Source organism: Symphodus melops, assembly GCF_947650265.1.
Source record: "Symphodus melops genome assembly, chromosome: 9".
NCBI lineage: Eukaryota > Metazoa > Chordata > Actinopteri > Labriformes > Labridae > Symphodus > Symphodus melops.
In genome coordinates, this window is record NC_136699.1 from 8,281,957 (window position 1) to 8,295,862 (window position 13,906).

The following is a 13,906-nucleotide window of genomic DNA, read 5'->3' on the forward strand; positions in this document are numbered from 1 at the left end:
CCAACATCGTCTTTGTCTGCCTTCTGTTGCACCTCCAGACAGCAGCAGATAATTACCCACCACTCTCTTTGCCCCTTTACCCTTTAAAGATTAATTTTAGGGCTTTTAGCCTTCGTCCGACAGGGCAGTGGATGGAATAGGAAACCGGACAGAGTGAGTGTGGAATGACATGCAGGAAAGAGGCCACAGATTGGACCATAGCCTCCGTGTCTCATGGTCTTATCTAAGAGGTTGCTGGTACATGGGTATAACTGGTTATATGTTTCCCTGTAGGTTTAAGCTGTTGTTATATGTTATCAGTTTCTATCATTCATGAAGAAACTGTCTGCTGGACTGTTGTCATTAAATGTTATAGTTTGTCTCTGTGTCATCCTCTGTGTGTGAATGTGTTTCCTGCCTCCAGTCAAGTGGATTAGTGCAGAATGACAGCTGGATAAACTTTGTGAGCAGAGCATTCACCCCTCTGCAGCCTCACGTGTCTGCTCCATGTCTGACGACAGCTTCACTTCTATAGATGGTCTGGCTGTGTTAGGAAGTTATTCCTGCATGTTTGATTGAGGGAACGATTGGACTCAGGCCATACACCTGAGTGTAGTTTGTAAGTATTGTTTCTCTATTTCTGACTACAGAATGGACTGACTACAGAATGTATAGTCTGGAAGGATTTACCCACACTCGTCATTTCTGGTTTGGAGTTCTGGCCTTTTGGCTGAAGGATAGAGGGTGTTGTCGTTTGGATGTATTGTGAAGCCTTCTCAAGCAAATAAATATTTATATATAAAATGGACTTGACTTGTTTAGCCCAAGGTTTGCAGCAGATTCTGACTCATACACAGCTGTCTGAAACAAAGAAGGACCATAAAGAGGGAGAGCCAGAGAAGTGAGACCCCAGTCCTTTCCAAAGCTATAGGTTCCAAAGTGTCAATAACAAATGAAAGATGTTTGACTGGAAGAGTCAGGCGTAAAGCACTCTCCCTTTTTATTATGTGGACTGTAAGAACACAGCCAGAATTGAAATAACGAGTTTAAAAATCCTGACGGAGACGGAGGAAAGCCTCTCCAGGAGGATTTGGGATGCCTCCACACCCTTCATTAGTTCTCTAACACACCCAGAACATAAGCAGAACCAGTTGGAAAGATACTGGGGTTGTCATGCTTTTCTTTTTGGAGTTTCGGGGATTTTATTGCAGTAATCCAATTGGAACTGCAAAATGCAATAATGCACACTGGACATGGGATAATATTTACTGTCAGAAGGCGAAACTGACTTTAGATGTTTGTGTTTTTTTTCTTTAAAAAGGTTAGCCTAAGAAATAAAATACAACAAATCAATACAGATCAGAATACAATATAGTTATTAACATGCACACCAGTCATACATGGGAGACTGTACATGTGTATGTGTGAGCAGTGTTGTTTCTCTTTGATCGTGTCCTTCCTCTCATTTAGCTACACTGAACAACCTCTCCATGAAGCTTTATGAAACGAAGCAGTAAGGTTTGTTTTGTTACAAGAATTGTCCATTTGTCTCAGCTTGATAGTTTATTGTCTCCACAGAGTCCCAGTGCCCACACGTCTTCAGCTTGTGCAGGAGAAGAAATGTTGCCATATATTTTCTCTTTTATTATATCGAGCCAAAGCTGCTCACCAGACACTTGACTCAGTGAAATGGTTAGAACACTCACACTCACACGCACACACACATTCTCTCTCTCACACACACACACACACACACACACACACACACACACACACACACACACACACACACACACACACACACACACTCACCAGACGAGATGGCATTCGTAAATCACTGGTGTCCTCAAAATGACAATTATTATGCTCTAAACTACGTACATGGATGTTTTAACAAACCAGAGAAGAGGGCATGAGCGATATGCAGCCTGGCAGCCTTGCCTGTGAGCTTGACTCAGGGCAACAAACCCCTACAGCTATGTTTGCAGATCGTCAGACACATTTGAAGAGGTGTCTATGCATTTGTGAATCTTGCACAGCAGGATTGTTTCAAAAGTCATGTTTAAAATGACGTCCAATGGAGAGGCTCGTCTCAGTGTAAGTGATGATTTGTGTGTATTAGCAATAAAAGCTAACTTATCTGCCCTTATTAAATCAGTAAACATTTTGCAGTTGGTATATTTGCAGATCAAGTACTCAGGATCATTTAACACATTTGTGGGTCTCTGTACATATTTCAAATAGTTTTGCCATAATAATAGCTCCATAAAAAAACATTTAGCTTTTCACATCTATGTGTTTGCACAGTTAACATGATGAATGTTGGATGCACATTTTCAGTCCTGATCACACAAACCAAAACTGAAACAGCCTGGAGAATAGATTAGCACACTGTGGGGACAAACAACTCTTCCCTGAATGAAGTTGTCTGCTTTTTCTGCATCATCCCCCTCATCCTCATCCCTCCCCAAAGTAATCAAACTGTGCATAAAAACAAACTCATACAAACCCACATTGGTATATATGAAAACTTTGTGTCATGTCTCATAACCAGCCATCTAAACAGCGCTCATCATGTGAAGTGAAAGGACTGGAGATCCCCTCAAGTTATGAATCAGGGTCTCCTCATTGTGACACATTAGCTCACCTGAATTCACATGGTGAATTATATTAGCTGACAGTCATTCCTTAGCCGTGAGCCTTTTCCAATCCTTGGACTGAACACAGTGTCCCTTTCTGCTGACTGCTCGGGAGTTCCACTGGTTTGATGCCAGAAAGTTTTGGCTGTGTGTAGGCGGACAGAGTGGATCTACTTTGGATATACAGAGTGTCTGAGGGGAGAAATAATAGAGCAGAAGTTCCAGGGCTGCAGTAATGGGACTTTTGGATAGCTCTTCCTTTCTATGGCAGCTTTATTAGATTGAAGGATTGAAAGCATTAGATGTGTAATGGTGATTTGACTGTAAAGGTGTCGGATGAAGAAATAAAACAAGGCCGTTTAAAGAAACAGATTCCTATTTAGATGTAATAGAAAAAGAAGATGGGATAACTTTAATAGACAGGAAGGTGTTTATTTTGCATTTCCCTCCTGCAGGGTGCAGGAAGGAAAAAATGTCCCTGCAGGATGAATCAAGGCTGAGATGTTCATATGAAAATGCAAAGTGTGTGACTCCTGGCAGAGATAGAGAGAGGCAGATTTCAGCCACTGGGAGGGTTCCAGGTGGTGCTGCTAGCTCGCCTCATCAGAGAAAATTATCCAGCATGCCTTACACCAACCATCCATGCCCCCCCCCACCCCCCACCACACACACACACACACACACACACACACACACACACACACACACACACATCACCCTGCCCTGCTAGAAGGAACATTTACTCAAACAGAGAAGTGGAAGATTTTAAGAGGTGGTAGTTTCAAGTTTCAAATCTCTTTTTCATATATTTTTTTCTCTCTCTGCATCTTCTGATCAATGGTCAGCTCCAGATGTAATTACTTCAAAGAGAGCACTTTCGGAAATCGATCATTTAAGATCAAAAGTGGACTCGAAGAAGGAGAAATCGCATACAATGATAACAGAAGTTATGAAATAACTTTAAATGCCATTTTTGTGTGAGCTCAGGTGAACTCATGTGTTACTCATGTGCACAGATGTGTGAAAAGCACAAACAGCTCCCTCCTATCAGGCAGATGTGTGGGTGGACTCAGCTGCAGGTTTCTTCTTCTATCTACCATTAATAAAGGCAATGCTGATGAATGCCTGTTCAAACTGTTCAAATGTTCATTATACATTACCTTAACGGTATTGTTCCCATCAAGGAGAGTTTATAAAATGGTCTCTTCCTCTTCTTGGAGCGTTGACGTAGTTTCTTGGTAAGCTGGTTGACGAAGCTCACCCTATTTAGTTTGTAATTAGTTGCCTGCAGCGTTTTCTTAGTTTTATTAGTAGTGCCAAACTCTGAGCACAATGAAAAACATGCTGGGCAGAGCTTGCTTCTAACCACACTCTCTCCTCATTAGTAACAGGTCTGAAAAAAGCTCAGGGAAAAATTCGATTGCTTTGATGGTCTCCCTCAGCAGAGAGATCATAGTATGGGGCTGCAGTCTGTGAAAAGAAGTCCGTCTCAGTCATATGGAACTGTTGGACATTTTTCAAAACCGACAGAGGGAGCAGGAAATTGTCATTTTCATAGTGTGCACAGTTAAGTTCTGCACTTAGGACGGCGACACCTCGAACCCTTTGCACGAGCCTCAGAGACGTGATCCTAAGCGGAGCTCAGACAAACAGTCAGTCCCTCCATGAATTAAACTTAAGATTTCAGTCAGTCTGACTATGAAGTGTCACAGAAGAAACCAGTCAATAAATAAAGCTAAAGTGAACAAACGTATATGAAGCTACAATTAGAGTTATTCTCCAGGACTAAACACATAGAGAAACACAAGAACAGGTTTTGACATGACTACATCACTGTGTGAAAATTTCCCCAATGAATCCTCCAATAGAATTATAGGAGCCAAAGATGTGATGCAGAAAACATCAACATTGTGCCTAAAGATTCTGAGCTTTTCAGAAAACATTCCTGTAGCCTTTCAATTCTAATCTTTTAATATTTGAGTTGATTAAAAAAAAAACTCACACAAGGACTGATGCCATGCAGTAGCTCAAGAAAATGTGTTTTCGTTGCTCGTTTAGTTTGTTCAGAAAGTAAAGAACAGTAAATGTTCTGTTGTTCTCACCATAGAATTTATGAAGTCATCAGAATTGCCTCTGTCCTTTGAGCTCTTCTCTCAGGTTCACGTTTCGCTGTCTTCATCAGTTTTGCTCATTTTAACCTCCCCTTTGAAAAAAAGAAGAATCCCTTTTTGTCCTCTGCATCTCATGTTGTGCTTAGATTAGCATTCATCTTGTTGACTGAAATGATCTCATAGATCTCATATTCTGTGTCCAGTCATAGCCTCATTATTTTAGTATTTGTTATCTGTCAGAGTTTCAGTTCTGAGATCATCGCATCGTTCAGGCCGAGGATGATCAAATAAAAAGAGCCTCAGCGTTTGGGTATTCAATGCAGACAATGTCTTTCTAATTCAGAGGGAGGAGATGGGATAAGATAAGGATTCCTCCTTTGTGTTCCTCGCCGCTGAGGTGGAGGTTGGAAGCAGGTCGTTCTTGAGTGAGGGCGGCGGCGGCGGCTGTGGGGACGTCACAGTCCGATGGCGGTGGTTGGGCGTCAAGGATGTGCCAGTCTGATATTCATACGTGTACTTTCAGCACATACTGCGATGAATTAAACAGAATGACAGAGATGAAACGTATCCTCAAGCAGTCTGCTGGAGCTGGAAAATCTTTAGGAGAAGTAAATAATCTGCTTTATTACACCAAGCCCTGCTCCAGGCGTGCTGCAGGTCTGAGGCTCTTTAATGAAAGACGATAGATATATAGGCGCAGAGACACACGCATACACACACAACCTCAACACACACGCTCAGAAGGGAACACGAGCAATGCTGCAGTGAAATTACACCAGCCAAGATGAGTCGATGTCACCAGATCGTTTCCTCCATTTGCTTTGGATCAATATACAACATAGGAACACACAAGCATGTTTTCCAATTTCAATCTCGAGAAGTGAAGAGACAATTAAGTATGATTTTTAATATATGGGTTCCTCCATGAATAATAAGGATTTAATGTCCATGTGTGGACTCTGTTTCGTTCCTTCATTCATCTTCTTTACTATGTTTTTGGCATTTAAATGTTTCCAGTTTTCCATTTTACATCCCTCCTTTCTTATCTTCCTTCTCTCTCCTTTTCCCTCGCCCTATGTGCAGAGGGAAACATCACTCGCATGGCAACTAGGCTACTTCGTCTCCCATCACCTGTTTCCTCTCAGCCCTCAGCCTCTTTATTGCACCCTCTGTCTCCCGAGGCCTATCCTGAATCTTTAATGCTGTGCAATGTTTTGGATTTCCGTTCACTTAGTGTCGCTCAACTCATCCATTTTTCCTCTCGCATTAGATTCAGGGGAAATCCCGTACAGGAAAATGTATTTGGTATTACCTGTAAACGCATTGTGCTTTGGAAGAGTAAATATTCTTTCTGCTTCACTGTCTTGATGTAATACATTTATTTATTCTGAATGGAATATAGACACACAATGTTTGCTGAGCTTTCCTCTGTTGGAGGGGAATGTTACAGTGCCTTTAGAGTAGATATTTTATCACAGGTATAAAATCCACATTATAATAAGGTTTCATTTCAAGTTTAACTTCAATAGCAAGAATATTAATCCGGTCAATGGAAAAGTATCAAACAATAAACCAATGTACAATTACTATGTTGTACTCATTGCTATCATTTCCGCTATGTTTAACAGGGTGTTAATATATTCCAGCCGCCTCAACTTGTTTAAAGATCGTGTTAAAGTCTGAAGTCATAGTGTGTATTGTTGTGTATGTGAGAAATGCCCATATAGATAAGTATGATACAGAAGCACACTGCTCTGTGTCTATAAAACAAACAAAAGTGACCATACTGTAACATGTTTTATATCTTGTTAAATAATATTATAATGACTACGTAGCTGTTCTAGTAATGAATGCATATATTGTTGTTAAACTCTATTCATGGACCGACGGTTGTGCTAGCATGATGCTAGTTCATCCACCGGAGCTCAGACCTGAAGTACGTCCCAGACCTTCAGTTTAGTAAGTTGCTAACGACGACAACGGTCGGGTTAAGAGGCAGTTTACTGTTTAAAATATAAGCAGTATATTGTTTTGTGGTTTCGGGCACATGCTTAGACTGCCTTTGGTCTCTGACAGAGATGGTTGCCACTAGCAACCGAATGTTCAACTGAAGAAACGGAGAAAAATGCTGTCCCTATTGAGATGAATGATGTAAAGCTGAAACATTTCATCGCTGACAACTGGAAAAGTACTTTGGTGTACGGAGATAAAAAAAAATACACTCCTTGGATATTTGGAAAACAATTTTCTAATTAACTTACACTTTATGTTTGTAAAAGGTGTCGACATACAGTAACTGAAATCATTGAACATCCTCTCAGTGACATTTAGCCTATTGGTACTGTCAAGTGCAACCTGAGGAGTTAACATAGAGAGACAAGCTGAACATGCACATCTTTTGTAATGGAAGGATTTATAGTTGAGCAATCTCATCATCTTAATGTGACTTGTTTGTTCATGCATTTCATGATTCTAATTTCATCCACTGTGTCTGCAGTCAGAAATCTCTCCTCGTGTGAAACACTCCTCCGGCTTGTCAGATTGATTTTGTAACACGTCTGCTCTTTAACAGTGTGTGTATAATCTCTATTGAGCTCTATGTTTTAGTGAGCACGTACACAGGTGCATAAACATCACACACCCTGCGGCACAATTGTCAACTCCAAATCCTCTGCAGGTGACGTTGAGGCAAACACTGGAGGGCGTCGTCATTTCCATTTCAAAAAGCTTCTTCCTGGAACACATGTGCACATAAAAGCCCATGTGTGTGTGTGGATGTGAGTGCTGCAGCCTCAATCAGTGTTGTAAATAAAGCTGCTCTGTACTGTGGAATCCAGCTGTGTATATTATCTGTAAGGTCACGATTCAAACAGCAGCAGTGACAGAGACAGGCTCACTAAAGACATCTTCAAATCTGCATGTTGTTTATCAAATGTTTTATTCATGAATGACCCTGTTTTGTATCTTGTGTAGACTACTTCTGATGACGGTGAAATCACTCAGTAAATAAATAGCCTGGGTGAAATGATGAAACGGATAACGAAAGTTCAGCAAGTCTTTACTGTGGAAGTCTTACTTTAGTCTTAGGAAGGTTTATCTGTGTGATCTCATGCAGTGTATTCTTTCCTCACGGTTTCCAGATTTTGATGCTAACCTTGGTATGATGCCTGGAATTCCCCCCCTGAATCCCTTGAACCCCCTGATGCCCGGCCTCGGTATGGTTCCAGCTCCCCACTCTCAGGAGGTCCCACTAGTGAAGGAGATCATCCACTGCAAGACCTGCACCCTGTTCCCACCCAACCCCAGTAAGTTCAAACTTCATGCTCATCCTGCAATAATATCTACAAACCCATTTCTTCATTATGCATGATCATTGAATTGACATCAATGAACAGTCACGTTTAAAAAGGCGTCTTCTTGCACCTTAAATTGGTATTTGAACTTTAAACAATGACCCGTGTATGGAGAAGCTTCTCAGCAGTATTTGACGGCTTTGCACCCCCACACCCAGAGGAGGAGTCTTCATCATGGAGTCTGATGTGAGGACACTTTATTAAAGGCAGAATAAAGGGGACAATTCAGTGGTGTCGTGGCAGATAACGTGTGAGATTAGTTCAGATTTTTTTATCCCTTTAAATCTTGAGATGATGCTTCTTCTACTAATGTCAGAGGTCAGTGTTTCTTCTTCATTCATGGCTTCTTGTTATATAATTATAACAACTTTATTTATATAGCAATTTTAAAAACAACTGTGCTTTACACAAAAAAAAAAAGGAAAACTGGGAACTGTTGATGAAAAACACCAAAGCCAACTATGGACCTGATCCCCTTCTGTCCACATTGAAATCTTCACATCAAAGTGTAAATATTCAGGGAGTCACATCGTGTCATCTGACTGTAGGTGTGTTGCACACGCTGTTTGTGTTTATCTCACCTCCAACATCCAATTATCCAGAGTGAGAGGAGAGCTAGTGGGGGGCACTTTGATTGATCTCACCTCCATGATTTCATGCTGCAGAAAAGTTTCTGCCTGGGGACTTTCTTCACACAAGTCTCACATGTCACTTTCAAGCTGGAATAAAAGAAACGCTCCTCACCGCAGCAGCACTCAGGAGTTTGCAGTCCTTTTAGAACAAATACACACTTTTACATTCTGTTAGACAAATGTGATTATTTTAGCACACCTACGAAAGTGTGCAGAAGTGTTTCCTGTAGAGCTGTGCTGTTGCCCTGTGGCTCCTTATAAACCATCACTGTCACAATATGGTGCAGAGGGAAAAGCTGATTAAAAGTTTAACTTCACCTAGAAAGTCTCTCTAACCCAGCGTCAGTTGAGCAAAATGAACTCAGTACTCTGCGCACACATAAACCCCGAGGCTGTGTGAGGGATCAGCTTGTCAAGATTTTACCCTCCAACTTCAGAGCCTGTCACAATCACTCTGTGGCACTAGCGCGAATGTTGGTCTGAATGTACGAGGCGCAGTGAAGCATACGTGGTTTGAAAAATGTAACCTCACTGTCTCCCTCTCTAAGACGAAATGTGCAGCAATCTGAAGTGTTTTTAATTTTCACTGATACATGGAACAGTTTTTAAACTCTGTCATAACACTCTTAACCTGCTCTGCCTTTTTCCTGTCACAGTTACTATTCACACTTTGATCATCCCGATCTCTTCTAAGAATCTTTTTGCTTGTCACCTTTTAAAATGTCACCACGAAAGTTCTCAATTCTTGATATTTCAAAAAAGCAACCATCTGATAAAAATTGCTTTAGCTTGTTTATACTCCTAAAAGTCAAATTAGTCCACAAACTGTGAGAGTTGTGTGAGAGCAGCTTTTTGGGAGTCTCAGAAGTCATGTTGGGGCGAGGGATAAAAAATGATGGAAATACTTTTAATCTCTTTACAATGGGGCATTTTTCTTTGTTCACATCCCTGTTTCATTGGGCAGCTCAGTTGGTATAGTTGTCGTCTCTTAGTCGGAAGGTTGAGGGTTCGATCCCCAGCTCCTGCGAGCAACTTATCTGATGTGTCCTTGGGCAAGACACTTAACCGCGTCAGAGACATGTGTGTGAATGAAATGAGTTATTTGCCATCACTGTGAATGGGTAGGTGTGACCTGCGGTGTAAAAGCGCTTTGAGTTGTCAGAAGACTAGAAAAGCACTATACAAGCTCAAGTCTATTTACCGTTGTACTGCACCATGACTATCAGTGGGCTTCAAATTGTCTTCAGCTTTACAATAAAGTTACATCGAGAGAGGACGCTTTGCTCTCGGCTCTATTTTCTGCACCAATTCACCCACCGATCAGTCAACCCGAACAATAGGAATCTGGCTTGCAAGAAGCCTTTCCCAGACTTCCTCTGGGACGGAGTCAGGATTTTAAACATCCAAGAGGACTGCTGGAGGTCATCCTCTTTGCGTTGGATAAAGGATTTAGCATCTCCTCAAGATGCCTCCTGGACACCTCTAAGTGGTGGGATTCAAGGCATGTTCAGCTGGCAGGAGACCCTCCTGACTTAGAAAATGCTTTCAGAGTTACACTTCCCTCTAAGTCTGAAAAAAGCCTCAGGAACCCCCTCAAGGAGCTGGAGGACATGGATGAAAGGACGGACATCTGGAATGAATTCAGGAACCATTTTACTCTCCGTAACCTGGGGCTGCAGAAAGTACAAATCCAGAGGATGAATAGAATACCTTTTAACGGCTGTTTTATGCCCTTTGAAAAGAAGTATTGCACTTCTTTTTTTAAAGGCATCTGCTCAGTTCTGTCAAATCAAAGCTGAAGCGTCTTTTGAAATATCTGGAAGTGAGTGAGTTGGTGGTTATACCAGTTACTGAGACAGGAAAAAAAGCCCATTCTGTCAAGTTGAAAAGGTAAAAATGGGCTGTAAAATCACAAGAAATATTTGAGGATGGTTGTATCATGATTCCACGAAAGCGAGGCGGCCTCTCTGGAGGATGGAGCTGAGTAGAGGGTGAGAGGAAACATTAATGCTCCAGGTAAATCATTACTTAATTCTGCAAGCTGTGGAACTCTTGTACTCTTTCTTTTTGATCTTATTTGGTCATTTTGCCTTCATTAGTTTGGACAGCTGAAGAGAGGCAGGCCATGTTGGGAGGAGAGAATGGGGAATGACATGCAGCGAAGGGCTGAGGTCGGATTTGAACCCACGGCCGCTGCACTGAAGGCTTGTGCCTCCTCACATGCTACAGGCTATAGCCGTGCTACATTAGAATATGCTGACTATGGCGTTTGCTTCTCCATAGCATAAATCACTTGGTTGTGTGACATGAAGGAACCAACATGTTTACTTGCGAGTGTGCAAATGCAGTTTGTCTTCTGAAAAATAGTCCTTTGAGATTCAAACCTTTACCTTGTGGCGTCCCCGTGGAGCATAAAGAGGTTTTTAGCGAGTCAGGGTGATGGATGGTGATGACTTGTGTTACAGTAGCACAGCGGCGGGTCGCCACGCAGGCAGCTCTCCTGTGAGACCGAGAATAAGCCTGTGTGTTTGCTGCACACAGGCCTCCGTATTTATCCAACTAAGACGTCAGAATGAGAGCTTATGAACCAAGTAATTAGTCAGCTCATGATTCATTAGACATTTAAGACACGCGGCATTGACGGAGAAGAATTGAATCTTAAACCGTGTGGCTCGCTCGTTCGCTTAGAAAAAAAACAGCTTTTGTTTACCTGAACTCTCTCAACCAGAACCACGCTCCCTCCCTCCCTCCCTCCCACTGTGCTCTACATCAGCTGCTCCTTCTTTCACAACAGGACCCTAAAACCCGAAGACTGTTCCCCTCTGTCGTCCTTCAGTAGGATGAGTTACTCCATTCGATCTGCAGAGTAAAGACCCGACTCGCACACTCAGTGATATTGATGCCGCTGATCATTTAGATGATGAGGATATTAAGGATGTGGATGATGTTGGTGTTGATTAGAGAATTCATTATGCTGATGATGATACTGACGTGGAGCTCGTAAACCTGTAATCCAAAAATCTGATGTGTTGATGGAACAGATTTACTGCTTTTTTTTGGTTGGTCATGTATTTGCAACTCTTCCCTGTACCTTCATCCACGCTCCGCTCTCTTCACTTACTTTCTGTCTGTGTTTGAGAATATTCAGGCTTTAGTTATCCAGAAAAAAAATAACACATTAATAATGAACATGTTTCAAAGTACTCTTTAAAATCTGTGTGGCTGCAGCGCCAGCATGTTGTACAGAGAGTTAGTCCTGCTGTCCTCTCTGCCTCAGGTACACCTGCTCTGATTTCCATAAGTAATGCAATCACTTTCATTTTTCACATTATTTCATGTATTTATGGTAATTTATTGTAATTCAGTCAATCAAGAGTAGTTGGATCATAGTTCATGTGCACAGTGTTTTTGCATAAATAGTGCTTTTGTGCTAAGTAGTAGCATGGCGGGTAAAAATCCCTCCTGAAAACTGTACTGAAACAAATGAGCAAACTGCAGCTAAAAAGAACAAAAGAATTTTTGAACAAAAACTTTATTTTTCATGATTGACCACATGTCAGCCATGTTTCTGCGGCCCTGCACCTGAGCATCTCTCTCTGTCCTCACCAGCATCACCCACTCATGGACCGAAGACGTCACATCATTTGGGACTCTTTGTCGCATCTGCCAAACAAAGCTCCTTCTTGCTGTCGCAGACTGTTTCTGCGCTCACCTTTTCTTTCTGACTGGCGATCTCGACTCCAAACCTGTTTAATCCACCCGCTCTGGAGGTCAAAGAATGAAGCGACGGTCAATATTTTTGCTTTTGCAGGCACATTTAGAGGCAGAGGGGGGAGAGGGGGGGTTATACAGTGGCAGCCTCTTTGTGAGAAAGTTCAAAGAACTCGACAGGGCTGACTCAGACTTTGAAAAGTTTGTTGCAGCTCTTCAAAGATCTGTTTTTGAGAGTAAGCCGTTCTGACAACAGAGAACTTTTGAGCGAACAGACAGAAAAATCTGAGTTTGGATAGTATTATTTTTATTTCGTGACATTCATTAAGTATTTTTTTCCTCATTTGTTTTTGGGGTTTTTTTAATTACTGAACTCCTTCGTCACTTCTATCAAAAGAGAGCTTTAAACATGCTGAGAAACAAGTCAGCTGTTTGATTGTCTTTTCTTTTACCAGTCAAAAAGTCACGCAGACCTTTTAAAGGTTGCAGTGAAGAGTGAGGCGGTCACTTCAAGCACAAATTATACTGTAACATTAGTTAAATACTTGTATTTGTTTTGGATCATAGGAGTCTAAAAAGGGGAGACAAGTAGTGAACATCTAGAGGAGTTATGAGTGTGTGGACTCTTCTTTCTTCAATAGAAGAACTTTTTCCCACCCTGTTTATGATCTTAACTGTTTGGTCAGTCTTGAAATGCTTCAGCTCAGGTATCAAACATAGATCATCATCAGTTCTTCAGAGTATCGATAGTATCAGTAATAATGAATATTGAACTGACATACAGCCTCCTCAGCATACACCCTTTAGCTGGGACTGTTCGGAGGTCCGGCTCTTGACACTCATAATAAGATCAGTCAACTCTCATGTTTTGAAAAAGTGATTTCTGCAGAGCAGGAGAGCTTCCACGTGACAGCAGCAACACCAGATTTGAATATTTATCTAACAAAGAAAATCATTTGATGGATGTACACATGAAGACTTGGTCTGATTCTGCTTGTTTGAGACATTTTTCCAAACATAACATACGTTGTTAATTGTGGCATTAATAAAGCCAATGAAGAAGAATTGTATTAGTACATCTTCTTAGTTTCACTTTGCAGTGTATTTACTTATTTTAGATATGTTAGATAATCAAACCTGTCACTTATGTCTGCCATTATTGCTTCCCACAGTGGTTTAATCAAACCACGGCATTTCACGCATTTCATGCACAGTTGAATCTTTTCAGTAGTTGTTGTGTTCCTACTTTTGAACAGACCTTCCGCCTCCAGCCACGAGAGATCGCCCCCCAGGGTGTAAGACGGTGTTTGTCGGCGGTCTGCCAGAAAACGCCACAGAGCAGCTGATCGTGGAGATCTTTGGTCAGTGTGGAGACATCACAGCAATACGAAAAAGCAAGAAAAATTTCTGCCATATCCGATTTGCAGAAGAGTTCACTGTGGACAAGGCTCTCTTTCTGTCAGGTAAGATCTCAGACACCT

General features: G+C 41.6%; 1 protein-coding gene across 5 annotated transcripts in view; it reads left to right on the plus strand.

Annotated features, from left to right (window-relative positions):
* LOC306829129 (ecto-NOX disulfide-thiol exchanger 2-like) overlaps window positions 1-13,906 on the plus strand; it is a 106,016-nt gene that overhangs the window by 71,598 nt on the left and 20,512 nt on the right. For all 5 annotated transcript variants that reach the window (XM_079352023.1, XM_079352022.1, XM_079352024.1 and 2 more), the window contains 2 exons: window positions 7,870-8,034; window positions 13,682-13,888. In XM_079352023.1, the coding sequence (XP_079208149.1) occupies window positions 7,870-8,034; window positions 13,682-13,888 (372 nt within the window). The remainder of the gene's footprint in view (window positions 1-7,869; window positions 8,035-13,681; window positions 13,889-13,906) is intronic.